Source organism: Aulonocara stuartgranti, assembly GCF_965226115.1.
Source record: "Aulonocara stuartgranti genome assembly, chromosome: 10".
NCBI classification, from domain to species: domain Eukaryota; kingdom Metazoa; phylum Chordata; class Actinopteri; order Cichliformes; family Cichlidae; genus Aulonocara; species Aulonocara stuartgranti.
This window is the reverse complement of record NC_138946.1, coordinates 20,696,726-20,723,784: the sequence shown is the minus strand read 5'-3', so window position 1 is coordinate 20,723,784 and position 27,059 is coordinate 20,696,726. Positions and strand designations below refer to the sequence as shown.

At 40.3% G+C, this 27,059-nt stretch overlaps 4 protein-coding genes across 4 annotated transcripts; 2 read left to right on the top strand and 2 right to left on the bottom strand.

Annotated features, from left to right (window-relative positions):
• Positions 1-9: 9 nt before the first annotated feature.
• On the bottom strand, positions 10-7,936 carry kif20a (kinesin family member 20A). The gene is made up of 19 exons (XM_082549486.1): positions 7,768-7,936; positions 6,513-6,690; positions 5,931-6,041; positions 5,718-5,837; positions 5,385-5,523; positions 5,088-5,263; positions 4,767-4,860; positions 4,313-4,525; positions 3,817-3,928; positions 3,649-3,723; positions 3,399-3,542; positions 2,935-3,103; positions 2,688-2,840; positions 2,373-2,512; positions 2,081-2,183; positions 1,768-1,966; positions 1,590-1,681; positions 1,348-1,485; positions 10-865 (listed from the first exon to the last, which is right to left on the bottom strand). The coding sequence occupies exons 2-19, from the start codon at positions 6,678-6,680 to the stop codon at positions 488-490; spliced, it is 2,724 nt and encodes a 907-aa protein (XP_082405612.1). The 5' UTR covers positions 6,681-6,690; positions 7,768-7,936; the 3' UTR covers positions 10-487.
• A 114-nt stretch (positions 7,937-8,050) lies between these two features.
• Positions 8,051-9,782, top strand: LOC309715962 (uncharacterized protein). Its single transcript, XM_082549488.1, has 3 exons — positions 8,051-8,391; positions 8,543-8,683; positions 8,819-9,782. Exons 1-3 carry the CDS (start codon positions 8,151-8,153, stop codon positions 8,872-8,874), a joined length of 438 nt encoding a protein of 145 aa, XP_082405614.1. The 5' UTR covers positions 8,051-8,150; the 3' UTR covers positions 8,875-9,782.
• A 1,364-nt stretch (positions 9,783-11,146) lies between these two features.
• On the bottom strand, positions 11,147-20,166 carry LOC309715353 (cationic amino acid transporter 2). Its single transcript, XM_082548403.1, has 12 exons — positions 19,622-20,166; positions 18,609-18,978; positions 18,335-18,490; positions 17,962-18,118; positions 17,739-17,872; positions 17,246-17,468; positions 16,928-17,064; positions 16,688-16,790; positions 12,833-12,966; positions 12,581-12,747; positions 12,284-12,392; positions 11,147-12,174 (listed from the first exon to the last, which is right to left on the bottom strand). Exons 1-12 carry the CDS (start codon positions 19,691-19,693, stop codon positions 12,032-12,034), a joined length of 1,905 nt encoding a protein of 634 aa, XP_082404529.1. The 5' UTR covers positions 19,694-20,166; the 3' UTR covers positions 11,147-12,031.
• Positions 20,167-22,034: 1,868 nt separating this feature from the next.
• Positions 22,035-25,898, top strand: casr (calcium-sensing receptor; the record flags this gene model as incomplete). The annotated part of the gene is made up of 6 exons (XM_082549885.1): positions 22,035-22,247; positions 22,326-22,632; positions 22,816-23,655; positions 23,748-23,978; positions 24,557-24,680; positions 24,763-25,898. Exons 1-6 carry the CDS (start codon positions 22,063-22,065, stop codon positions 25,896-25,898), a joined length of 2,823 nt encoding a protein of 940 aa, XP_082406011.1. The 5' UTR covers positions 22,035-22,062.
• Positions 25,899-27,059: the final 1,161 nt, after the last annotated feature.

Here is a 27,059-nt window from a genome sequence, read left to right as displayed (position 1 = left end):
AGAATCCCAAATAAAATGTTCAAGAGCAAACAGACAAGATTAACATGTATATATGAATGAACGAACACACACACACAGTCTAAAGTTTACAGCACAGAGCATACAAATGGGAATTTGACTTCTCACTTCATTGCTCATCGGTACGGTTTATGTGTAAATAGTTTACAGCAGTCTTTGCAGGGACTGACTGGAAAGGGTAAAATAATTTACTACAGTTTTAAAGCATGATTATATTCAGGCTGCTCAAATGTGTTTGTAGGATTTATATTGAGTGGTGGAGGGAGAGTACAGCACAAAGGCACAAAGTGGAGTTGCAGAGGCAGAGCAGGTTGATTAACACACATGCACTATTTTAACCATACAGTCACTAAGCAGCTTTACCTCAGCTTAAAGCATTAACAGTTCAGTTGATGCCAATAATATAGTTAAAGTAGAAAAACATAAAAAAATATTATAAAGACAACAGCAACTTAGTTTGCTTTAAAGTTCAGTACTTCCCCCTGAGATTACGAGGGGTGACGACCGGACTAGGAAGTGGAGATGGCTGACGGGACCGCAAAATCCTTGAGGAGGGGGTCAGATTTGCATCCTCGGCAGCACGGGTGTTGTATTTACGTGTTGGGGTGCGAGATGGGAACAGAGACTGGAAAAACTGTCGTTTTTGCGGCGGACGGTTTTCGGGGTCGCTCGGTGCGCCGGCGCCACAGCCTCTCCTTTTGCAGGAGCCCGGCATGCTGGGGGCAGCAAAGCCAGACGGGGGCAGCTGGGGAGGGAGGGACTGTGTTTGGGCCAGGGTCTGCGCTTTCCGCCTCAAGTCGGCTTTGACCAGCATCAGGTCGTTCTGGAGCTCCATAAGGATCTGGCCCTGAGAAGAAGAAGTCAGTTGACAGGGGGTGAGGTTAGACAGGAGCAGAGAGGGAAGGGAGGGCTGTTTAGTTTCAGAAAGTGAGGCAAAAAGCAACAGCTAAACATGCTCTAGCTCATTGACAGCTTTGTGCAGATGTTAGAAACCTTGTTTTAGTTTAAAATCTGCCGGTGCAAGTGAGTTAGGAGAAGAAAACGACAGTTTAAAATGAGAACTGCTCATAATATAATGCAGGTTTTTTTGTTTTTAAAAAGAGTTCATGCATTTTATCCTCACAAGCTGCTTCTAACTAGGAGGAAAAAGCGCTTTTAAACTCTGCACTGATGGAAATTTAACATGCAGTTTGCAAAATGTGTTCAATACTTTCTCAGCTGTTGCAGAACACAGAGGGCTGAGCACCCTGTTAAATAATTTAAAGAAAATCTTAGTTTACAAGTAAAACTGAATGTGCAAATTGCACACTGCACATTGCTTGACTCTACCTGTTTGGCTAAAGTCTCATCTGCAGCTGTTAAAGCGTGGCGCAGCCTCTCCCCTCCTGTGTTGCGACAGCAGGCTCTTTCACCAGACTGCAGGTCCACCCCCAGCCTCTGCAGATTGAGGCGCAGCTGACGCAGGTTCTGTTGTAAAAAACAAGAAATATATACACACATACAAATTTTAATCTTTCAAACAGTCCAGAGACTCACATGCAGCAGTGAGTTTGTGTAGAGCATGTACTGACCCGCTGACCCTCCTCCAGCTTGCGGTCAGCAGCAGAGGTGAGAGTGCCAGCACTACCTGGCACTTCTAGCTGCATCTTAAGCTTTGTCACCTCTGCACAGACAAACAGAACAAATCAGTCAGCCATCATGAACAATATCCTTGTGCATATAATCAGAAATCTTCCAGTCAGACTGTACCTTGAGTCTTGGTGCACAGCTCAGTGCGGCACTGGTCGAGTTCAGTGCGCAGTCTGCCGAGCTCATTCTGCGTACTGACGCGCTGAGAGCGGCGAGGGCCCTCAGAGTCTCCAGGTGGCGCCGTCATGGGGGCTGCTTCATTTGCCTTCTTTTTTTCCTCAAGAGCAGCAGACAGAGCTTCAATCTCCTGATCACGTTCCTGGGAGAACGGAAATAAATTTGGTAGAGATTCAGCGAGAGCATCGCAATCAGTTGCGAATGCTTAATTTGCAGAGAATGCAAAGCATTACAAACTTTCAAGTCATTAACTGACCTTTAGCTCCTGGGTGTAGAATTTCTTCAGGTGTTTCTGCAGGCTATTTATCTTGTCTTCATACCTCTCTTCAATGAGCGCCCTCTCAGCATCCAGTGTCTCACTACAGGGTGAGAAGATATAAAATGTTGCTATATGTAGTCATTACAAAAACAGTTAAACAACACATTTCTCCCAAATCCCTGCCAAGAAAACACTATTAGATGTGCCTACTGCTCCTTACCACTAAAAAGTATTACAAAAAAAAGCCTTTAAATTGGCATTTCAGATTCAAACAAGCACCCACACACACCTGAAACCATCTTGCATTCTAGAGATGACCTCCATCATCTCAGAGACCACCTGCTCTCTCACATTTGCTTCTAGGACTTCTTTCTCTTCCCGCTGGCGCTGCACCTCTCTCTTCAGAACATCAATGGCCTGCAGCAAAGCCTTAATGTAGAACAGTCGGCTGTTAGAACAATAGATTTTTGACAGTTTTTGACACATTTAAGATGTTACGGTTACTTGGTTTAAGTAGTGTTTCAAAATAAAAGGTTGATTTATTTTGTCAGTGAAATAAAAGTGCTTAATATTTAGGTGTTACATAAAAAGCAGAGGATGTTACCTTAGTATCTAACATGGTGATATCTCCATCGTCGACATCACTCTCATCCTCTTCCTCCTCCATCACCGTGCTGTCATTACCATTTCCTGTTGGATCACGAAGTAAAGACAGGATGTAGGCCACTCTGGTCTTCGTGGACGGGCCGTGGACGAGCTTAAAGAAGAGAAACGGCACATTTGATTGATCTCACACAGGACGCAAAACTAAACCAGCCACTCAGGTACTCGTGTACAAATGAGTTTCTTACTTGGGTAGCAATAGCAGAGAATTTGAGGGCCTGGAGGGTCTCGTCATAGATGGATGCACATGGATTGATGTTGACCACCATGGTGGAGGTTCCTCGCCCACAGAAGAAACCCTGCAGGACACGGGTCAGCTTACTGTCCCTGAAAGGCACCACTTGAGGAGGCCGTGACCTGTTGATGCAGTAGGAAAACATTAAAACCCATTTGGTCATTAAATCTTTATATGTACAATAGCAAAAAACAAAAACGCCCTAAAAGCTGTAAAACTTGATTTAGTGCAGGAAATCCACACGCCATAAATTAGCGGATCAATAATTTAATTACTGCAGAAGCTGACGTGAAGAAAATTTATAGCAATTTAGCATTTTCGATCTTGAGAGCAGAAAAGCAGTAAAAAGCTCCACAAGATGATCTGTTTCAACCATTTCTCTAATTTACTACACCACCTAAACATTTTAAAACGTACTTATTGCTCTGGTTGTGCCTCAGGGCAGCAATGCAGCGCCCCAGTGTTAGGAGGGAGGTGTTAATGTTGTTGGCCTCCTTCATCCTCTCACCATTACGCTGATCTTTACAGCGTTCGGACCCAGCCAAATCACACACAGTCAGCCTAAAAAGGAGACAGACTTACATTATCACCTTTACAAACTCTAATCAATATAAGTTAAAATGACCCAAAACTGAAATCAAGACTGGGTAATTAAAAGCCAACTTACTCGCTGATGTGCATGGCCTGGCCTGAATTTGCTCCAGGGTGGACGTGCAGGACACGGAGGGAAAAGATGCTGTGGCTGTGTAAGTGATACGTTTATGATCAGAGTGTCCACAAGTGTAACTCAAATTAAGGTTTCAATAGGTAAACACGTCATTTAACATGCTCCTACCTGCGACTGGAGTTCTGGTTGAGGTGAGTGCTGGCGAAGCTTTGGTTGCGACGCCCAACTCTCAGAATCCTCCAGGCTTCCTCGGCGCTGCGGATCTGGATCCAGGTCAGGTCTGATACAACAGGAAGAAGCACAATGTGGTGCACGTGAAGGAGCTGCAGCAGTAGTTACACATGCTGTTATGCAGGAAACACATGAATTAAGCTAACGTAGTGTTCAAAGTCGTGACCATCTTTTGCACAGTTCTTTATTCATGCACTCATTCATTGTGGTGTGTTGTTGCACTCCCACAAACACAAAAGTCTACAAAGACTGCAGGTAGAGTTGAGGAAAATGAAAGAAGCAATTTACAGTTTTTAAACATCATTTCCTGCCTGATGAAGCGTAACATACATCAGATGAGAGCGGCTGCCTGGTGGGAATGAGCCTCAGGAAGTTCAGGCCAACATACTTTGATCTAGTTTTAACTCCATTCCTGTGAATGAGCCACTGTTACCTTTCACGTAGGGGTTGCCCTGCTTGTCGTCGCTTAGCCGCAATGTGACTCTCTTCCGGGGCTGCTGGGAGGGCGAGGCGTCCAGTAGGTCGTACAGGAACTCGTTGTAGATTTCATAAAAGGACACCCAGATTGAAAACTGCACTCCTTCCTCGAGATCTTCCCCTCCGCTGTGCGACAGGCTGTCCGGCTCCAGACAAACACTGTCCGTGTCTGCAGAGGCAAATTAAAAGTCACATGTTTGTTTTGTTTTTTTAAGGCAGTAATGATTTTAATATAAAGAAAGCAGTGTTTAAACTGGAAATTGGTATGTGCTGCACAAACAACGCTGATGTTGACTTCTTATATTGTAAACAGTGCTGTGTACTCATCAAACACCAACTATTCTACTCCAAATACAGCATGTGGTGCGTTTAGCAGAAAATTGACTCCATTTAGGAATGAAAATCCTCACCTTCCAGCTGAGTGCCAAAGGTAGTGGTAGCAGACAGTCCTCCGATGCCACTATCCCAGCTTGTGGTGGTGCCAGTGCAACGAGAATTCCCATCCTGAAATCCATAAGAGGAAGGAGAATCAGAAGATGCATAATTCATCTGCAGGAAAACATTTAACCAAGTAGCAGTCTGCAAGGAAAAGAACATGCCAAATATACCAAAGTGTAGTCACATACGTTTGGAGCACCACAATGTCCAAATGCATCCTAAAATTCACCTTGTTGCTACAATGTGTTCCAGAGTAATGCTGTAAGGCCTTTAAAAGTCATATTTATGTTTACCTCTTTGAGCAGAGAGTTTCTGCGGATTTCCTCTGCCTTGACCTCATTGGCACTGAGCTGCCTCACATCCTGGTATAAGACAGGCTTCAGGTTCATGCCACCGTACAGACGGCCCTGCAGTTTCCTAAACAGGGACACTAAAGCCCGGGGCAGCAGGCCTGCCTCTCGACCGCTGCCTGCAGGCCAAAGTTTGACAAGCATGGTTTATGTTGTGCGATTACATAACGAACAAACCTCAAAAAATAACCCTGGGATTTATGTGTCCAAGTAATATCTGCAGAACAGAAAATAACTCACCCTGAATGGTGTACGTCTTTCCAGAATTGGTTACACCATAAGTGTAGAGAAGTCTATTTTCTCCTCGAAGCACATCGTTTATCATCGCCTTCATTGTGCTCTCATAAAACTGTTGCTGCGCTGTCTCAGGACCAAATATCTAAGGGGAAATTTAAAGAAAAAAAAAAAAAAAAAACATCTTCACTGGTCTGTTTCACTCCAGCATTCTCATTTTCTTCAAGTTCTTCTCTGAAAATATTATTACGTGATTACTACAGTTTTTTTCTGAATGGGTTTTCAGTTTTGGAAACAGTATGTTTAAGTAAAGAGGAGCTACACATACGACTCTCCTACCTTCGTGAAACTGAACTTGTGAATACTCGGAGTGATGCCTCGTTCTGCTGCTCTCATGTTCTGAGAGTCATTTGGAGCTTTAAGCAGCAGGGTCTCTTCGTCTTGGATAGCCACACAACCCTAAAAGAAAAACAAAATAGACTCAAGTACAGTTTCAGAGTATTGAAAGCTTTTATCCTAGAAGAAACAAAAATGTTGACCTTAATGTCTTACCTGCTCTTCCCCTCTGGATCTCTCCGTGTCAGTAAGTGGTCGGATGCGCAGGAAAACCTTCACCCTCTCGGTGGCCCCTTCATCGCAGCTTTGAGATTTCACTGCTACTTTCTAAACACACAAGCATCTTTGTAAATGTTTTGATGGTAGAATGGAAAAATATTAACACCACCAAACTGCAATCCCAGGGTTTAGAATTTTACATATTGCATCTCGCTCTACTGCAATACCCATCTGGGCTTTTAATGCCTATTTAAGCCTGCCAGACTGAAGAAAGCAGCTGTGTTTAAGAATCAGAGAGGTATAGCAAGTGAACTGGAAAAGTGTCAGAATGATGTAGTTTAAACAGAATGTTTCCCTGCCTCCCTTTCTTTTTTGGGGGGGCTGTTATTCATCTCCTCTGAAGGAAAAGCGAGGTATGAAATTATGGCTTTGAAAAACAGTTACACCTCTGGCAATATTGATCAATTATATATATAGACACACACAAAAAACAAAAAAATCTCATATAGATTTGTTCTGAACATGTTTTGTTATACCTGAGGGACATATGATTTTTTTTTTTTTTTGGGGAACTCTTACCGGCCCTGTAATGGATGGCCTGGTGTCCAGGCCCGGGGAAATAACAGAGATCTCTGGTAGACGTGGTCTGGCCAAACCTCCGTGCTCTGCTGCTGTAGATTCAAACACAGCCATTTCCTCCTCCTCATCAGAGGGGCATCCACACGGAGATGACAAAGACAGCGCCATGCCCGTCTATCTGTTCCAAGGATAACACGTTTTCATTAGTATGTAGTAATTCTATTAAAAGGGGATTACAAAATGTTTCAAACATGGGCTTGACTTAGGGCGTGTGCACAAGTCACTTTGAAAGGATAATATAGGCTTGTGTTGGAAAAAAAAACAGCAATATACAACATAAAAGATGAAAAACTAAACACACTCACACAAGTGTCTGTGTTGTTTGTAATAATGATGTAATGATGTTATTCTCTGCTCAAGCATTTCATTGCTATGAATTAGTTAAACATGGGTGTGTCGTCATCAAACAAGCTGACAGGTAAAGGAACACTAGTTTACTGTTTAAAGCCAAATTGAACCTGCTTAAGTAGTCAAACAGGAAATATTTCCCAGGCTTTCACCAGACCAGGCAAGTTTGGCATTAGTGCTGATCAATACAACTGCTCTACAGCAGGTCCTGTCATGCTTAGTCTTTGTAGCTATTACGATGAGCGAGTTTAGAAGTCTCGGTTTTTCAATTTCATTCCCTTTTTTTAATCCAAATGGTATTTCGTGTTACACTGAGCAGCATTTAAAAAGTATCAAATCCACGTTTAGCATTCAAAAAAAAAAAAAAAAAAATCACTCGAGCCATCTTCACCTTTCACTGCTTGTTACAGCAAGAAGACTTTGTGCTTTCAAAAAGTGTCTCAGCACTGAGTGCAACTAAAATAAAAACCTCAGTGCTGAACCTTTACATGTGCAAGTAGCCATGTTTAGCCTCCAGTAAGCACGTAGTAAACGGAGCCTATATTGCAGTGAATTAAACAGAGTCACTTTAATGTTTATACTAGCTAACATACATTTAATAACAATGATTTCTACTACAAGTACCAATATATGCTAACAAAGAGACTTGCTTCCTGGTTTTAAATGGGAAAATCGTGCAGTCACTCAAAACCAAAAACAAGCACACAAAAAACGTAGATATTGCATTTAGCTTAACACACACTTACATAACTCCGTCAAACAGTTATAGTTACAATCTAATATTATTTTTGTAACTATTACGTTATCTTGTTTAACGTCGTATTGCCCACGTTTAAGTAAAACTCACTTTAACTTTCCTGGAATGTCCAAAATGTGCCTGGTTTCCTGTAAGCTCGTTAGCTTAATGTTTACGATAGATCGCCAAAAGCCAACGTTGAGGTAAAACTGTATAAGTTCAACAAACCCTCCTCGTCTCGAGCTCTTAGCACCAGCTGAGCCGCTTTACCCGATTGCTTTTTGGGTTTTTGAACAATGCGCTTCCCCACAGGGAGAGTCGCCGATTGGTTAAAGTGTATCGCCGTCTTCCCTTTGATTGGTTAACAGGGCCTCGCATGGCGCATGGGCTTTGGAATATGACGTCGCGAGAGGGGGTGCGGCCAGGATTTTTGGTCGAGGTGCCATTTTAGTAGGCCAAACAAAGCGAGCGAAAGCACACGAATAATATCCGCTATGGTTCGTACTTGCTGTGTGATGGGTTGTAACGTTAGATCGCACGACCGGCAAGGGAATAAGCTTGAAAATGGGCTGTCTTTTCATTGTTTCCCCACCTGGAAGCAAAACCAGGGAGCTCATGTGTCGGATGTTACCAAAAGAAGGCGTATAGCCTGGATAGCAGCTGTGAGACGAGCTGATATCCAGTTCTCTACCATCCCCAGATATCTGTTGGTGTGTTCCAGACATTTTCATTCGGGTAAGTTCTAAATAAGTTCATATTACTCTGTATAGCCTATTAGTTTTATTTTGCTCTGAAGTCATAGCAAATTAGAACAAATATCTCAATGTGTGATTTTGCAGGACTGCGTTCTATTTATAGAGTTGCTAATTACTTAGCATAATTGCAGGCAAACCAGCCTATGAAATGGATGAAACAAATCCTGACTGGGTTCCAACGCTATACATGGGGCACTCCGAAATCCCTGCTTCAAACTTGGACCGTCACAGACGACGAATGCGACGGAAGCAGCAAAGAGCAGCAGTCGGAGGTAAATACAACTCCCACCAACATAAAAAAAATGCTCTCACTGTCCGGTAATCAGCTCATAGCTTTTTGATGAGTCATGCACTTTTAAGTGGGCTTCTGGTGAACATTTGCCTTATGCACTCATTGTATCTGACAGGCTTTAGTAATGGAGGAGCAGAGTGTGAAGGTGAGGCCTGCATAGACGTTACATGAAGAGCTGCCAGAGATGGACATGACAGAAGACCGACACCTTAATCACCACGTGATGGAGGCTGTGGCCAAGAGTGGAGGCTGAGGTAGTAGCAACAAATGTAGAAAATGGAGATGGGACAGAGAGAGATGCAGAAGCTAAAAGACAGCCGATGGATTGTGTGTGCTGTGAACAGAGCAGAAATAAACCAGCTGTTGGAGGAGAACAGAACGCTTGAATCACAGTTGAAAAAGACAGCTGAATGAAAAATGTTTTAAAGGATGACACCAAAAAAGTAAAATATTATACTGGAATACCTTGTTTTGCTATTTTACTCTCCTTATTCAACAATGTAAAAGCTTTCCTGCCAGCATCAAAGAAACCGTGGCATTTCCAAATGCTTTTACTCACTCTTCCGCCTTACATTTGATCTTCCTGTCCAGCATCTTTGTGTGCAGAGGTTAAGATCCCCGCATTTACAAAAGGCTTCTGTCAACTTGATGCCAAGGACATTGAAGATACAAGAGCTATTGCCCACCTAATAATTCATGTCGAGCGAGTTGTAGGTAGTTTACGCAACAGGTATAAAATGCTGCATACCACCATGCCAATCAGATTACTTCTTTAATGTGAGGGTGAAGAGGAGGCCCTTCAGGATAAGATAGTAAAGGTTTGCTGCGTTTTGGTGAACATGTGCCCCATTGTGGTAGTAAAACCAAGGGAAAATGAAACTTGCTCTTAAGTACTATTAAAAGTCTTGTGCTGTGTATATGTAGTTATAATTTTTCAAAAGATACAGTAAATTTACAGAATGTTAGTGAGTGTTATTATGTAAATGCTGTCAATATTTTATGTAAAAAAATTTGTCAGTTGTAAACCATAAACGACATTGATTCTACATTGTAACTGATTTGATGTTCTATAAAGTGGTTTTAATAACAGGCAAAAATTTGTTTGTTTCTTTATTCATCTTTTAAACAGTGGTACTTAGTAAGTACATATTCAGTAAATGAAAATTATTTGCATGGCAATGCACTTCAGGCATCAATCTAGACCCCCTAAATAAAAAGTTATGGGGCATTCAGAACAGAACTATGCTCGGAGAAATATTTTCCCACCAGTTCTGGAAGGCACACTTTTTTTTTTTTTCTTTTTTTTGAAGAACTCTTGTGCTCTCTTCAAACGTGGTTCCCAGAAATCTACATCAGGGAAGATGTGTACCACAGCCATGTCTCTTTGAGTCCATGCAACGAGGTCACAGTGGTTGGAGCTGGTGACAAAGTGTTTGCACCTGTAAGTAGTAGGGGTGCGCCCTCTTTAAGTGAAGTCCATTTGCAGCTGACTCAAGGCAGAAGTCTTTATCCTGTGCATCCAATGCCTGCTTAATGCTGTCCGTTGTGTATTTAAAAGGACACTTAATCTCCAGGCACCACTCCCCACAACAGTCACACATTGTGAGATGCTCCAAGTTCAAGAAAAATTGTGTTCACAATAAAACTGCATAAACAAACCTGCAGTTTGTAGTGATGTGCTGCAATTTTTTGGGTGTAGGCCTTTCATGCATCCTCTTCATGCTCCACTCCCCATCTTGTTTGTGTAACAGACAGTTTTCAGGGTAGCTCACACAATTAACAACACTTTGGGCTGGTGTTTCCAAACTTGTGGCAAATACAGCGTGCATCACCGAAGCTGTGATTCTTCCTGCACACCATCGAAACCAACTTCTTGTGCTGAAGTCTTGTGTGTCCTTCAGTAGCTTCTGCCTGCTCTTCAGTCACTGTTGCAGCATTTAGACACTTTACACAGTGCAGCTGTAGAACTGTAAGGCCAAGGAACTGTGTGCCTTTGTTGTGTAAAAATGCCAGAGACTGGGGTAATGTAGGTGAATATACAGTGTATTTAGTGTGATATTTCTCAGTTCCTGACAAACCCACAGCTTTACTGTGTTCCAGCAGTGTATCCAATAGCAGTGACAACTCCTCCAGAGTAGCAGGTGGAATTTTTCTTTTTTGAGGACGGCTTCTTTTGCCTTTCACTACAGACGGCCTGTTTATGTTTTTATCGAGAGCATTTTTTAAAAACGGTGCCTGCTTAAACAAAGCACACATTTCATTGGTTCCTCTCATATCACGTGCTGTAAGTAAATGTGGCATTTGATCATAGCGTGGAGGCAGCATGGCTGTGTATGGGCATGTTTACAAAGGTTGTCATAGGGAAGGTATGTAAGAAAGAAAAAACTGAAAATAGGGAGGAGTCAAAGTGCAGAGTATCTCATTCAAAACTTATAATGCCTTTTTAATTTCATGCATATCAAATGTTTACAGCAATAGAAAATTATTACTTTAAAGTCCATTTAATAACACAGTATTGGCTATATTGGCAGTTAAGTACAAGGCAAACAAACTAAACCCATGCCATTACAATGTATTCTGTACAGAAAAATAAAAGAGTTGAATTGCATTTAAACATGAAGGAATCGTGAGTAATATGACTCTGTCAGATAAAAGAAATGGGCATCGTGAGTACAATTCCTTTTGAACAACTGTGACAGGATGATCACAAAATCCCCCTTCAGGGCTCAGCATAGGGGATCATCTGCCTCCATCTCACCCTGTCCCTAGCATACATTTCTGTCCTCCTATTTCACTACATGAACCTTCCATGAACCCTCTCTGTGGTCTTCCTTTTTTCCTCCTCCCTGGAAGTTCCATCTTCAACATCTTTTGTCCAGTGTATCCACCATCCCTCTTCTGCACATGTCCAGGCCATCTTGGCTCTCTGACTTTGTGTCCAAATGGCTCAACCTGAGCTGTCCTTCTGTCCATTCTGGTCGCTTCTACTAAAAACATTGTCATCTTAAACTCTGTTGTTCACAAAATCCAAATTTCTTTAGATTTTCTACCATTTAATATATAAGCTAAATGTTTTAGGGTTTTTTTTGTTATATAATACTAATAACTATGTGATTATACTTGAAATACTTGCTGAATCCTTCCTCATTCTTTCCTTTAATTAATACTTATAAGAAACAGTAATATAAAAGCAGAGTATTGCATAAAGCCTTGCATTGCTGGATGCTGCCAAATAAAAGTTTGTGAATTCCTGAGACAATCACCATTGTGAGATTTATGCAAATCAGGTATTCTTTTTAAAATTTATGTCATTAAATACACTATGTATTTATCCAGTTGCGTCTTGTCCGGGTTTCGTGCTTTGCTCCATAGCAGCAGCGATGCTGTGAATACTGACTCGATCGTGTGAATTTTCAAGCCTTTGTTTCTGCACACTGTGGCGAACACCATAACAAAAGTAGATGATCAAACCTGTTCAAAATTTTAAAAGAAACGTAGCGGTCACACATATAAAAAGAGATATTTTTGCACATGTATAATCTTTTTTATGTATTCTGTAGCAGAAATGTGCTGCACATACCTACTCCCATCCACACTGTATAGCGGATCCAAGTGTCTGATCCAAGCTGAGCCATTAGATGGACATTGACAAAGGTACTAAAAATAGGAAGTAATGGGACAAAAGGAACCTGGGGATATAAAAGAGGAGAAGCATTGTTAAAAGATATTAAAGGAAAAAAAAAACCCAAACCCCCCAAAATTCAGAACTTTGGAGCTTAAAAAATAAATAAACATGTAATGATAATACAGGTTGGCTAAATTTCTGTTTCTATTTCTATGCTTTCATTAATCAGTCTTCACTGTCTTTCTTTCATACCATGAAAGCAGCTTCTGCTGTATTCTGCGGTTGCCTCCAGACGATGAGGATGATTAGAAAAATCATTGCTACTATCACAGAAAGACAAAGTATGCTCCACCACTCCAGGGCTTGCAGGTAATCTACAGCCTCAGATACGAAGACGCTGAGAACAACTGCTAAAAAGACTGAGGAGAATCAATACGTTTGAGTTCTATTAATCAAAAATTAAATCAATAAAAAGTACAGTACAACAGAAAGATGATGACTCACTAATAACAAAAGTTAAAAGGGACACATTTTTTGATGTCCTTGTAGTGGCTTGGTATGGAGGACATAATATCCCTCCAATGGTAAAAGGTTCTGCTTTGCTTAGACTAGAATCATCACTGAGGTCAGTTTGATACCTGTAAAATTAAGGAAATATAATTTTAAAAAAGTGAAAACATTTAAGGTTTTTAGTTATTTCTACTTATAATATTCTCGTAAAGCACCAAATTATTATATTCCTGTTTTTTTTTTTTCTTGTTCACATCCTGGAGTCTATTTTTAATGTCTGAACAACACACATCAAGTCAACAGCACTTCATTACATGATCTTTTGTAATTATAAGCGACTGATTAAAGTAAAGAAAACCTGATGTCTTCATAAACTCTTCAAACAAGCAAACCCTGAGTCATTCATCTGTTTAATTTCATTACGCTCATTATTGTGCATTGTTATTTCCCTATCTAGCGTACTCACACATTTTATGACAGTAATATGACCGTATCATAGTCAATATTTTGAGGTTGTTGAGCCATTTTGTGACTGACCTGTGTATCTAAACATATTATTAGGTATACTGTAAGCATCATAGAAGGCAGTAATAATATTAATTCATTTGTATAAACAACTTAATTCCGTCTCTTATCACAGGTTCTTCGTAACCACTCATAAAAGGTAAGCTTCTTTCAATAACAAATATACAACCTTGTCTATACATATATGTCTTGAGTGACCGCTTATTTCTCTATACAGTGGCTTGCAAAAGTATTCGGCTCCCTTAAACTTTTCCAGATTTTGTCACATTACAGCCACAAACATGAATCAATTTTATTGGAGTTCCACGTGAAAGACCAACACAAAGTGGTGTACACGTGAGAAGTGGAACGAAAATCATACATGATTCCAAACATTTTTTACAAATAAATAACTGCAAAGTGGGGTGTGCATAATTATTCAGCCCCCTGAGTCACTACTTATTAGAACCACCTTTTGCTGTAATTACAGCTGCCAGTCTTTTAGGGTCTGTCTCTACCAGCTTTGCACATCTAGAGACTGAAATCTTTGCCCATTCTTCTTTGCAAAACAGCTCCAGCTCAGTCAGATTAGATGGACAGCGTTTGTGAACAGCAGTTTTCAGATCTTGCCACAGATTGGATTTAGATCTGGACTTTGACTGGGCCGTTCTAACACATGGATATGTTTTGTTTTAAGCAATTCCATTGTTGCCCTGGCTTTATGTTTAGGGTCGTTGTCCTGCTGGAAGGTGAACCTCCGCCCCAGTCTCAAGTCTTTTGCAGACTCCAAGAGGTTTTCTTCCAAGATTGCCCTGTATTTGGCTCCATCCAGCTTCTCATCAACTCTGACCAGCTTCCCTGTCCCTGCTGAAGAGAAGCACCCCCAGAGCATGATGCTGCCACCACCATGTTTGACAGTGGGGATGGTGTGTTCAGAGTGATGTGCAGTGTTAGTTTTCTGCCACACATAGCGTTTTGCATTTTGGCCAAAAAGTTCCATTTTGGTCTCATCTGACCAGAGCAGCTTCTTCCACATGTTTGCTGGGTCCCCCACATGGCTTGTGGAAAACTGCAAACGGGACTTCTTGTGGTTTTCTGTTAACAATGGCTTTCTTCTTACCACTCTTCCATAAAGGCCAACTTTGTGCACTGCACGACTAATAGTTGTCCTATGGACAGATTCCCCCACCTGAGCTGTAGATCTGCAGCTCATCCAGAGTCACCATGGGCCTCTTGGCTGCATTTCTGATCAGCGCTCTCCTTGTTCGGCCTGTGAGTTTAGGTGGACGGCCTTGTCTTGGTAGGTTTACAGTTGTGCCATACTCCTTCCATTTCTGAATGATCGCTTGAACAGTGCTCCGTGGGATGTTCAAGGCTTGGGAAATCTTTTTGTAACCTAAGCCTGCTTTAAATTTCTCAATAACTTTATCCCTGACCTGTCTGCTGTGTTCTTTGGACTTCATGGTGTTGTTGCTCCCAATAGAGCAGCTGTATTTGTACTGACATTAGATTACACACAGGTGCACTCTATTCAGTCATTAGCACTCATCAGGCAATGTCTATGGGCAACTGACTGCACTCAGACCAAAGGGGGCTGAATAATTATGCACACCCCACTTTGCAGTTATTTATTTGTAAAAAATGTTTGGAATCATGTATGATTTTCGTTCCACTTCTCACGTGTACACCACTTTGTATTGGTCTTTCACGTGGAATTCCAATAAAATTAATTCATGTTTGTGGCTGTAATGTGACAAAAAGTGGAAAAGTTCAAGGGGGCCGAATACTTTTGCAAGCCACTGTATTTTGTTAAGCCCTAGCAGCCTTAACTAATGAGCCACCACTGGTTGCCACTCAGTTTAGACAAGATCTCCAACAGCACTGGCTATAAGCCCCACAACATGACAAGGTCTCCACCGTGTTTTAGCTGCAGACATCACTCCATAAGACCTGTTGTCACTGGTTTTTAGTCTAGCTCTTGTCTTGTGTTGAGGTATTTGGCAAAGCTCAGCATTTACTCCTTGCTCCCTTCATTAAAATCACTTTTGAAGGGGAGCCATCATTCCAGTGAGATCATCCAGTGGCTGGAACAACTGAGGGGACAGATGAATCTCTCAAATCCTGTGTTGGCTCTTTGTATATTTTGACTTTCAGATACTGTTCATTAGCTAATATTTCAAGCCATGTCTTCTTTTGTCCTCCACATTTCCAGTTTCTTCACTTATTAAAGACAAACTGGACGCCATGCCAAGATTGTGGTGTAGTGTTGTGTTTGGCATGCTGAACCTTTATGCAGGATTCAGAGGCAGAACTGGACTCAAAAAGACTTACAGGAAAGCCACAAACTAGAAAACCTGGAAACTCAGAATGGAATTAATAATCAACTAGGCGAACAAAACACGAGGGAGACAAAGCATGATGGTGGCTGGTACAAGGAACTAAGGAAACTGAGGTCTTAAATATACACTTGAGGCAAACAGGGAGATGAAACACGTAAGTGAACACAGCTGAACTAAATCAGGGAAACAAGACAGAGCAAAACTGACACAGGAGGTGAGACTATCAAAATAAGAGAGGAAGCATAAACACAGGGACGGAAACACAGACTCAAGACATACAACCCAAGGCAAGGAAAGGGTAAACAAACACAGAGGCATGACTGAGACAAGGGAGAGAGAGCAAGCACAGGACAGAAAGAGAGAGAGAGAGAGAGAGGACACGAGGGGTGACTAACATAACGAGAAATCAAGAACTATAACCAAACTCAGAAGCACAAGAGAACAATACACTCATTAGCCATATATACATAAATCATCTTATACTTCTCCAAAGAAATAACTAACAAGTCCAAGCAAACTGTAATACTGGGTTAAAGACAAAGATGTGCCAATTTCTGGCTAATAGCTCTTTGTGTTATCTTTGGCATTAACTGGAAAAAAATAGCAACCAATGATGTTTGGGGGGGGGGGGGGGGGTGTCTGACAGGCTGCTAGGAACAAAGTGCGTCAAGATACAGTTTTAAACTGATGCTTTGTCTGTTAGACATATTACCATTTCATCCTTTCAGTTAGAAACCCTTTTATATTTGAAGGATTCATAGGTTAGTGATTGAACAAACAAAAAACATTCCTCTGAAAATGGTCAGGTACAAGGACTGAACTAAAACTGAGTGAAAACAGCCAGTGTGCAAAGAAAAACTTTGAAAGACCTTCAGAAAGCTGGACAACTAATGGTGAAGAACACTTTTAAAAAACGCAAGAAAGTCTTGTTTGTTAGGTGCAAAATATACCAATAATAAGCAGTAATAAGTGCAGTGCCAACATGCATACTTGTGATCATCTTTACCTTAATATGAGAATGCAAATGGCAACAAGTGTGTAGGCAAACAGGGTTCCAATCGACATCATGTCAACCAACGACTTCAGGTCAAACAATAAAGCCATGATAGCTGCAAAGAAGTAGGAGAAATTAAATATGTTTATAAATTCTGCAACCATTTTATCAGCGTAGTAGCTGATGGCCTTAACAAAATCAAATAATTAATAATAATAATTATATTATAATCTCTTCTAAAGTTAGTTATACCTGCTACGACCCCTGAAGCCAGTGTAGCAATGACAGGACTTTGTCTGTCACTCATGTTACTGAGAGGTCTGAAGAGCAGTCCATCCCGGGCCATGGCAAAGAGAACACGAGGCATCGGGAACATTGATCCTAGAAGGCTTCGGAAAAAAGCTCATAGCTCATTAACAGCAATTCAGTTATTCTCGTGTCCCTGTTTTAATTCCTAGTAATGATCCCAGTGATTTTATTTGGTGTATGTGCTATAAATGTCACCAAAGGGGTATTGTAATGTATAAAGAATTGTAGGTTTGTTTATACGTGATACTTCATGCATTATACCTTGTTGAGAGCGCACAGAGTGATCCCACAGCAACTGCATACTTTGCAGGGCCCCAACCGATGTATGTAAAGGCTACAGGCAGTGGGCTGTGAACGCTGAGCAAATAGTATGGCATCAAAAGAGTCAGGGTGGCAGACACACCAAAATAAGCCAAGAAGCAGATAAGGAGAGACGCCACAATCCCGAGTGGGATTGACTTCTGAGGGTTCTGAACCTCCTCTCCTAAAGAAAAACACAAAATTATCCCAGTGTGGTTTATGCCATCATTTAATCTTTAGATGCGTTTTTATGACATAGCACCATGTCTATAAAATAAACTATTTTACAAAATGTATATGCTGTAGAGAATATTCTAGTGTCCAAAGATCTCTGTGTTTTTCTGGACAATTGAAATTGCCACAAACATCTTCTGATGTCATTGTGATCAAATTTTCACTTTCCTTATGCAGTGCATTATAATTACTGGCTTTGCACTTAAATTCTAAAAGTTACCTGTTGTTGCAATGCAGTCAAATCCAACAAATGCATAAAAGCAAGTGGCTGCTCCTGCTAATGTCCCCTCAAAACCAAAAGGGAAAAATCCTCCGCTGCCATATGTGGTGGTTTTATTCAGGGTCGTATAGTTCCTGTAAACAGTGATCAACAGTCAAGCAGCTAAAAAAAAGAAAGAAAAATACAGCAGAAGCCAAAATAACGGGGCAGGGGGAGGCCATACTCGGATTGGTTTGGAAGGGTGTCTTCATATCTGTACCAGTTGTTGATGTCCCCCTTTATGAACCCAGAGAGGATAACAAAGAGCAACACCAAGATGTTAACTGCTGTAAAAACTTTATTTACAGTGGCCGATTCTTTAACACCAAATGCAAGAATCCCTAGAAAGAAAAATATATAAGAATTAATTTCACCATGTCAATGAACCTAGTGGAAACTCATTTGTCAAATATTTACTTTAGTCAAAAATATGTAGGACACTTTAACCTCTTGTGTTTGTTTGTTTGTTTTTTTTAATCATTTTTTAAACTTACAATAAACTAAGAGTACCTGTATTATGTTAATAAATAATTAGGTTTTTAGTATATGAAACTTACCTGCCAAGAGCATAATGATACCTGCTGCAAAGAAGTCTGGATAGGGAGCCAATCCAGGTAAATCCATTGCAACCTGTTTGCCTAAAGAGTTGGCAATGACATTTCCAATGAGATCATCAAAGGTCCCACTCCAGGCTCTGGCTACACTTGATGTCCCTTAACAACAGAAGCCATTAGCAAACAATACCCAGTGTTACTTAAAATCACTTGACAAATATTATTTTAATCTATGATTTTTCCAGGATTAATATTCATTCAATGGCCTTATTGTTACCTATGACATAAGACAGCAGGAGGTTCCAGCCTGTGACAAAAGCCCATATCTCACCCACAGTCACGTAGCTATAGAGATAAGCAGAGCCAGTTTTGGGAACACGAGCTCCAAATTCAGCATAACACAGTCCTGCAAAGATGGAGGCCACTGCTGCTATCAGGAAGGAGATTATGATACTAGGCCCGGCCACAGCTCTGGCCACTTCTCCTGAAAGCACATACACACCGGCCCCCAGTGTGCTGCCGACCCCAAGAGCCACCAAATCAAGGGTAGTCAGACACCGGCGAAAGTTGGACACTTCACCCTCAGGCTCCAGAGGTTTTCTACGTGAAATATTCTGCAGAAACTGCAGCACCTTTGCACCGGACATCTGTGATAATTAGGAATTATTCAGTTAATTGTGTGGGTACTAGAAGAAAATCAAAACTTGAGAACTGGCAGTGAGAAAATTGTGAATACAACCAGGACTAGATTTTAATTATTTTTATGCTGTTATCTGATCAAACAAAGTAAATTTGTTTTGTTTTACAGTTCATTTAATCCGAGTTGGTAAATGATAAATGGACTAGTTCTTACGTAGCACTGTTCTGCTCTACTTGAGCACTCAAAGCCTTTATGCATTTAATAATAATTATTATTAGTGTATAAATCACCATATGACTTCACAAATGAACAAGCTCACGTTTCATACCATCAACAGTAAGCTACAACTACACATACAGAGACTTTACTGAACAGTAGAGACTATAAGCACTAATTTTTACTTTGTTATTCATGCAAGAATTTGACAAGTATATCTCATGTCTATTTGCTGAGTAAATGAGGGCAGATAGTGCTTTATCATTATAAATTTATGATTTTACAGTGTTTATATAATGTACCGATGATTCACCGTGACTCAGATAAGATGTCATTACAAAATAAGCCATGCACACTAATTACACAAACTAACAAACTGAGATTACAGCTGATATATTAAAGTCACATCAATAAAAAAAGAGAGGCATTCCTACCTTTCTAGCTAAACTCTGTGTGAGTCTGTTTTGATCTGTCCCACTCCACACTGTGTATGAGAATAAATTCATTCACCGTGAACTCTTCACAGCCCAACATTTTTTTACACATTATGTTACATTTCAGACTTATGTGCCATTTCTGAAAAAGAGGGGATCAGAATGATTTGTGTGAGCACTCACATATCAAGACTTTATAAAGGTGGGAGCAAGCGGGAAAAAACTTATTTTAGCTGTTTTTTGTGCGTAGATGACACTTATACTAAACATGTTTTTACATTTGAATTAAACTGAATGCTATAAAAAAAAAAGCTATTGAAACCTTAATGATGAATTGCTCTTACTGATTCATACATTCGGTCATAAAGACGTGCTGGTGAATTTATTAATTCACTTTATAATTTATTTTTACTTCAAATCTAGAAACACATTTACTCATTTATTGTCATTTCTTTCAATAATATGTGAACAAATTAAGCATGCACTAATTTGCTGTAAGATTATTGGCCTCATTTAACAAATGCTACTGTTAATGGTTCTCACAGTACTTTATACGCCTGCTGATTAGCATACCAAGGTCTGCATGTAGTATGACGACCTTCCTCTAGCTATAAAGAAGTTGACTGAAACTTAGAACAGACTTATTAGACTTATTGTAACCTCTGGAGAGCTTCTGTGTGCCTGATGTCTCGTGAACACACAGTCGCCTTGGGACCCTGGTAAGTCAACACGTTGTAAAGTGAAATGGTTTTCACTGGAGACATCTCCTCAGCAACAAATTGACTTGTTCATCAGAGCGGGAATCAACTAATTGTTTGGAGAACAATTAGTTGAACATAAGGGTACAATCCATTGCTTCCAGGAGTTCATGGAATCACAATGCAGATGAAATACAATAAAAATGTAAACGTGAAAAAGGCACTTAGTTATTACATAATAAAAATAGTAATACTACTACTATTAATAATATTACACAGAACCCTGTTCCAAATCCAGTTTAAAATACCATTTTTATCAAAGCCCATACAGAAAGGCAATCTCCACAACTCGTCTTTTTTAATCCAACAATGAGGCTGTGTACTAGGAAATACATTAATTTTCATTTGTAATAGCGTAGACAAAAGAATAGATTTTAAGCCCCAACCTATCCTCTGCCACTTTAGATGTGATTTCTTTCAGGAGGAGTGAACTGTGAGCTGACTTCATTAGCTGAAGGAAATGGCCTATCCTTCTCTTTGTTAATGATTCATCTGCAGAAAGAGGTTCAGAAGCCAGCAGCATTGTCTAGCGAAATCATTCAGCAGTCAGGATATTTTGGAAAAAGTCCTTAAAATCGACGAATAGCTGCAAATTGACTGTTTCACATGTCTTTAAGTAATACTCGGGAATTTGGGAGGTAAGTTTTATTTGAGTTTATATGCCATATTTTTGTTGTTTTAAATGGATGTTTAAAAAGCAGGACATTATTTTAACCAATAGACCCATAACTACTTTCTAATTTAGGTTTTTAATCATTTGAAACCAGTAATAAAACCATGGTTACTGGCTTTATTGATTTTAAAACACTTTTGAATCGATTTTTAATCACAGTTTAGTTAAAACTGTTCTTTGAATTAACTGAGTTACTTTCTGTTTTTTTAACATTTACCTGCAAGATGTAATAAATCCTAATTGTAGAAAATTGATGTGTTTTTTTTTGTTTCTCCTTAGTGCAATAAAAATTCTTCTTCTCCGTAATGTGGCAAACAATGGCTCCTAGGGGTTGTAGTTGCTTCATTATCACGGCTCTGCCCCAGCATTTTTCCAGCAGTATTAACCAGCTGCAGCAGGGCCGCTATGGCTTTTCTCCATGGTGACTGGGTTCACTGGCCATAGCATTTGCAGGAAGGTCATTAGAGTGTGACTTCTCTCTTGGCTCATGTATATCCTGTGCTTGTTTCAGTTCATCTAGGATATTTCAAGAACACTATGACACTGTTAGTGAGGTGTGAAATGTTTAAATTTATCTCTTCTTAGAATTACAACTAAAGAAGTCAGCTCATTAAGAAAAATCCTAACTCTTAGAAAACTTCTGTATCTGAGTGGTCTGGCTCAAGCAAGAAATATAGCCTTAGGCCATGATGGCTCATTACAATATTTTGTCCCTGCTTAAGCTGGAAAATGAACTCAATAATTGGAGTTAAGTCAGTATTACACACTCGGCATATTCCTGTGTTTTTCTGAATTAAAAACAGAAAACTCTAACGATTTCACCAGTGGTACTTATTTCTAACCAATGAGTTGTTCATCTCTGTGTTTCAAACAGGTAGACCTTCATCAGCATAAACATGAATAACACAAAACAACCCAGCAGGCAGATTGATGGGAGAAGTTAATATTGAAATTTTCTTCACCCTAGGAAGTCACAGAAAACAATCGTATCCAATCAAAGACAAAAAAAGATGAGACTGCTTCTGTATTATTTGACACTGCTGGGGTCCAGTTATGTGATTTCAACGTACGGACCCCACCAGAGAGCACAGATGACTGGTGATATTTTACTTGGAGGTCTTTTCCCCTTACACTTTGGCATTGCATCCAAAGATCAAGACCTTGCAGCCCGGCCAGAATCCACTCAGTGTGTCAGGTAATTTATGCTCTGAGGTAACAAAAAACCCTTTTGCAAACCAAGTGTGTCATACTCATGCCTTTTTTCTTTGCACAGGTTCAATTTCCGTGGTTTTCGTTGGCTCCAGGCCATGATTTTCGCGATTGAAGAGATTAACAACAGCAGTACGCTCCTTCCCAACATCACGCTGGGCTACAGGATTTTTGACACTTGCAACACTGTGTCAAAAGCCTTGGAAGCCACCCTAAGTTTTGTGGCCCAAAATAAGATCGACTCTTTAAATTTAGATGAGTTTTGCAACTGTACTGATCACATACCATCAACCATTGCAGTAGTAGGAGCTGCTGGATCTGCTGTCTCCACAGCAGTTGCAAACTTGCTGGGTCTATTTTATATCCCTCAGGTGAGTTGCTGGGTAATAGCTATGTCAACAACACATCATTACTTCATTATCTACATCCATAAAAATTAAGTCTACATATAATGATTTTCGTGTTTGTTCAATAAATGATTTGAAAGTGGTTAAAGATAATTAAGAAGATGCAATGAAAACCTGATAGATTAACTGAGCAATTTCCTGTTTCAGATCAGTTATGCCTCGTCTAGCCGCCTACTGAGCAACAAGAATCAGTACAAGTCCTTCATGAGAACCATTCCTACAGATGAGTACCAGGCCACAGCCATGGCAGACATTATTGAGTACTTTCAGTGGAACTGGGTCATTGCTGTGGCCTCCGATGATGAGTATGGGCGTCCAGGGATTGAAAAGTTTGAGAAGGAGATGGAAGAGCGAGACATCTGCATTCATCTAAATGAACTTATTTCTCAGTATTTTGAGGATCACGAAATCAAAGCACTGGCTGACAGGATTGAAAATTCCACAGCTAAAGTAATCGTTGTGTTCGCCAGTGGCCCAGATGTCGAACCTCTAATCAAAGAGATGGTTAGGAGAAACATCACAGATCGGATCTGGTTAGCCAGTGAAGCTTGGGCAATCTCCTCCCTTGTTGCTAAACCAGAATATCTTGATGTTATGGCAGGGACTATTGGTTTTGCTCTAAAGGCAGGTCGTATACCTGGCTTTAGAGAGTTCTTACGGCACGTCCAACCAAAGAAAGACAGTCATAATGAATTTGTCAGAGAGTTTTGGGAAGAAACTTTCAACTGCTATCTAGAAGATAGCCCAAGATTCCAAGAAAGTGAGAATGGCAGCACTAGTTTCAGGCCTTTGTGTAGTGGTGAGGAGGACATCGCAAGTGTTGAAACACCATACCTGGACTACAAACACCTTCGTATCTCCTATAACGTTTATGTTGCAGTTTATTCCATAGCACAGGCGCTACAGGACATACTCACATGCACACCTGGACGTGGACTTTTTGCAAACAATTCCTGCGCAGATATAAAAAAAATGGAAGCATGGCAGGTACAATGTATTTAATTTATGTTTAATAAAAGGAGTTAAATATTAGATATGCCAATGTGTGAATGATGAAAGCATGTTCTTCTATTTCTCAGGTCCTTAAGCAGCTTAGGCATTTGAACTACACCAACAGCATGGGAGAAAAGATGCGCTTTGACGAGAACTCAGATATGGAAGCAAATTACACCATTATAAACTGGCACAGGTCTACTGAAGATGGCTCTGTGGTTTTTGAGGAGGTTGGATATTACAACATGCATGCCAAGAGAGGAGCCAAGCTGTTCATTGACAGGACAAAGATTCTTTGGAATGGCTATAGCACAGAGGTCAGTGAAACTCTTTTGTATATCCATTAAAACACTGTTATTTCTTGTCATTGAGGAAAAACAAGGGAACGCGGCTCTGACTTATCAGTGTCTCAGCTGATAAATGGTACTTTTTAAGGTAAAACAGCTGCCTGCATAAGTACTATCGGAGCAATAAGAGTGAACCAAAACTAAAGTTGTGATTTTATGTGAAGCTAAATACAGATGTCACCTTTGTGGTTGTGGATTACCATTTTTCAGCTCCGAGTTTTGCATTTTAGCCCTTGCCATCTGGGAAGTAGTCCCCCTGTTGGCCTCCTTTCTCTCCACCACTGGAAATGCAGTGTATGGCCCACCTTACAGGGCCAGTATTTGAGACTCACATGTATGGTATAGTTTCCACATCCATAAGTCAGGTGGTGTCTGCTTCAGTCTCTGTTATGTAAGATGGTGTGTGTGAAGTCCCATGCCTTCCGCTTCTGTAACGTAGACTTCTTTTTAAATTAGTACTGGGGGATTTCTTTATTTCTATTTTACATTTGAATGCCCATCTAAATCAACCCCTCTCATTAACCTTCCTGTTATTTTATCTTCTAAAGGTGCCATTCTCTAACTGCAGCGAGGACTGTGAACCTGGCACAAGAAAGGGGATCATAGACAGCATGCCTACTTGCTGCTTTGAATGCACAGAGTGTTCTGATGGTGAATACAGTAATCATAAAGGTATGTAGGTAGATGCAAAACACTCTCTGTTAATGTTAGACTTGATGAATGATAGAGTTTTAACACAGTTTCTCTTATACAGATGCCAGTGTTTGTGCCAAGTGTCCAAATAACTCCTGGTCAAACGGGAACCACACATTCTGTTTCCTCAAGGAAGTCGAGTTTCTCTCCTGGACAGAACCATTTGGGATAGCTCTGGCTATATGTGCAGTACTGGGTGTTGTCTTGACAGCCTTTGTGATTGGAGTCTTTGTCAGATTTCGCAACACCCCAATTGTGAAGGCCACAAACCGAGAACTATCATATGTGCTCCTTTTCTCACTTATCTGTTGCTTCTCCAGCTCTCTCATCTTTATTGGAGAGCCACAAGACTGGACATGCCGTTTACGCCAACCCGCCTTTGGGGTCAGTTTTGTTCTCTGCATCTCCTGCATCCTTGTCAAAACTAACAGAGTCCTTTTGGTATTTGAGGCCAAGATTCCTACGAGTCTCCATCGTAAATGGTGGGGATTGAATCTGCAGTTTCTCCTGGTGTTTCTGTGCACATTTGTCCAAGTCATGATATGTGTGGTCTGGCTTTACAACGCCCCTCCTTCTAGTTACCAAAATCATGACATCGATGAGATCATTTTTATCACATGCAATGAGGGCTCTGTGATGGCTCTTGGGTTTTTAATTGGCTACACGTGCATATTGGCAGCCATATGTTTCTTCTTTGCATTTAAGTCACGGAAACTTCCAGAAAACTTTACAGAGGCCAAGTTCATTACTTTTAGCATGCTCATATTCTTTATTGTTTGGATCTCTTTTATTCCTGCATACTTCAGTACTTACGGCAAGTTTGTTTCAGCTGTGGAGGTCATTGCTATCCTGGCATCTAGCTTTGGGATGCTAGCCTGTATCTTCTTCAACAAGGTCTACATCATCCTCTTCAAACCCTCCAGGAACACGATTGAGGAAGTCAGATGCAGCACTGCAGCCCATGCTTTCAAAGTGGCTGCCAAAGCTACATTAAAACACAGCACAACTTCAAGAAAAAAGTCCGGCAGCCTCGGTGGGTCTTCTGCCTCAACTCCTTCCTCATCCATCAGCGTCAAGACCAATGGCAATGACTACGACACTGCCTCAGGAAAGCACAGGCCAAGGGTGAGCTTTGGGAGTGGAACAGTTACTTTGTCCTTGAGTTTCGAGGAGTCCAGGAGGAGTTCTCTGATGTGATTGCTAGGTGTTGATGTGTCACCTTCACTGATCCAAATTAAGTAGGAGTGTATTTTTTTTAGACTTTGTTTTGGAATTTATTTTAATGTAGATTTTTTTCTTTAAATTTTTTCCCTCTCCATATTTTATCAGAATGATCAGTCAAAACAATATACTGTCTATGAATTCTGTTACTTTTAGTATTTCTGATTAATGTTAACTCTGCTAATATGGTAAAACACAGCAATACAAGCAAAATTTCCAATTGTTGCCTGTTCTTTAAAGGATTATCCACTTTCTAAAAGGCGTTCGCACTGTTTTGTGGCACAATGTTCCCTCCTCTGATAAATATCCTCCTATATTCCCTCTATTGTATTTTGTTATGACACTATGAGCTTGTAAAATACAAACTAACTACCTATAATGTTATGTATATAATAAAAATGAACCAAGATGCAAGTAAAAATTACCTAAATTCTCTTGGAAATAGATCTTATTACTAGAAAATCTGGTGAACACACTGACTAAAGGGGATTCTGGTCTTTCTAAGAACTTGCTCTGCTTGTGGTTTGCTTATCACAAGTATCTGACAACTGCAAACAGTGCAGGCCTGTCTCGCATGTTAATGTCATTCGTGCAGTAATCCTGCCCTGCAGTCATTTCTTTACAATGGTGGTGTGAGGAGTAGCCATCTGCTTGCCAACTGTAAAATCTGTAACTTTTCTAAACTCTATGGTACGTGTTTATTTCAGGGCTGCAGAGATACTTTTACATATAAAGCTGTTTAACAAATCACTGAACGTTTATTGAACAGACGATACAGTACACCCATAAATGTACATGTTCGTGGGTGTACTGAGCACAAATAATAGTATAATAGTGGCTATGTGGAGTCTGCTCTCAAAAACATCCCATCATTTGTTACCAGAATATTGTGAAAGAGCACCTTGTACCTTTACAAAGCTAATGATATTTTTTGTGAACTTTCTACTTTAAATTAAGGTTTAACTCCTTAAGAATGATAAAGGATAGAGAACTGAGTATTAACATGTATATGAAATTATCAACACAAAAGTGAAATACAATAGAGAAGGTATCATAATGTAAGACTTCTTTGATGGTGCAGAATCTCCTGAAACTCAATACAACAAATTACATTTACAACCCTTAAAAGAAATGAAT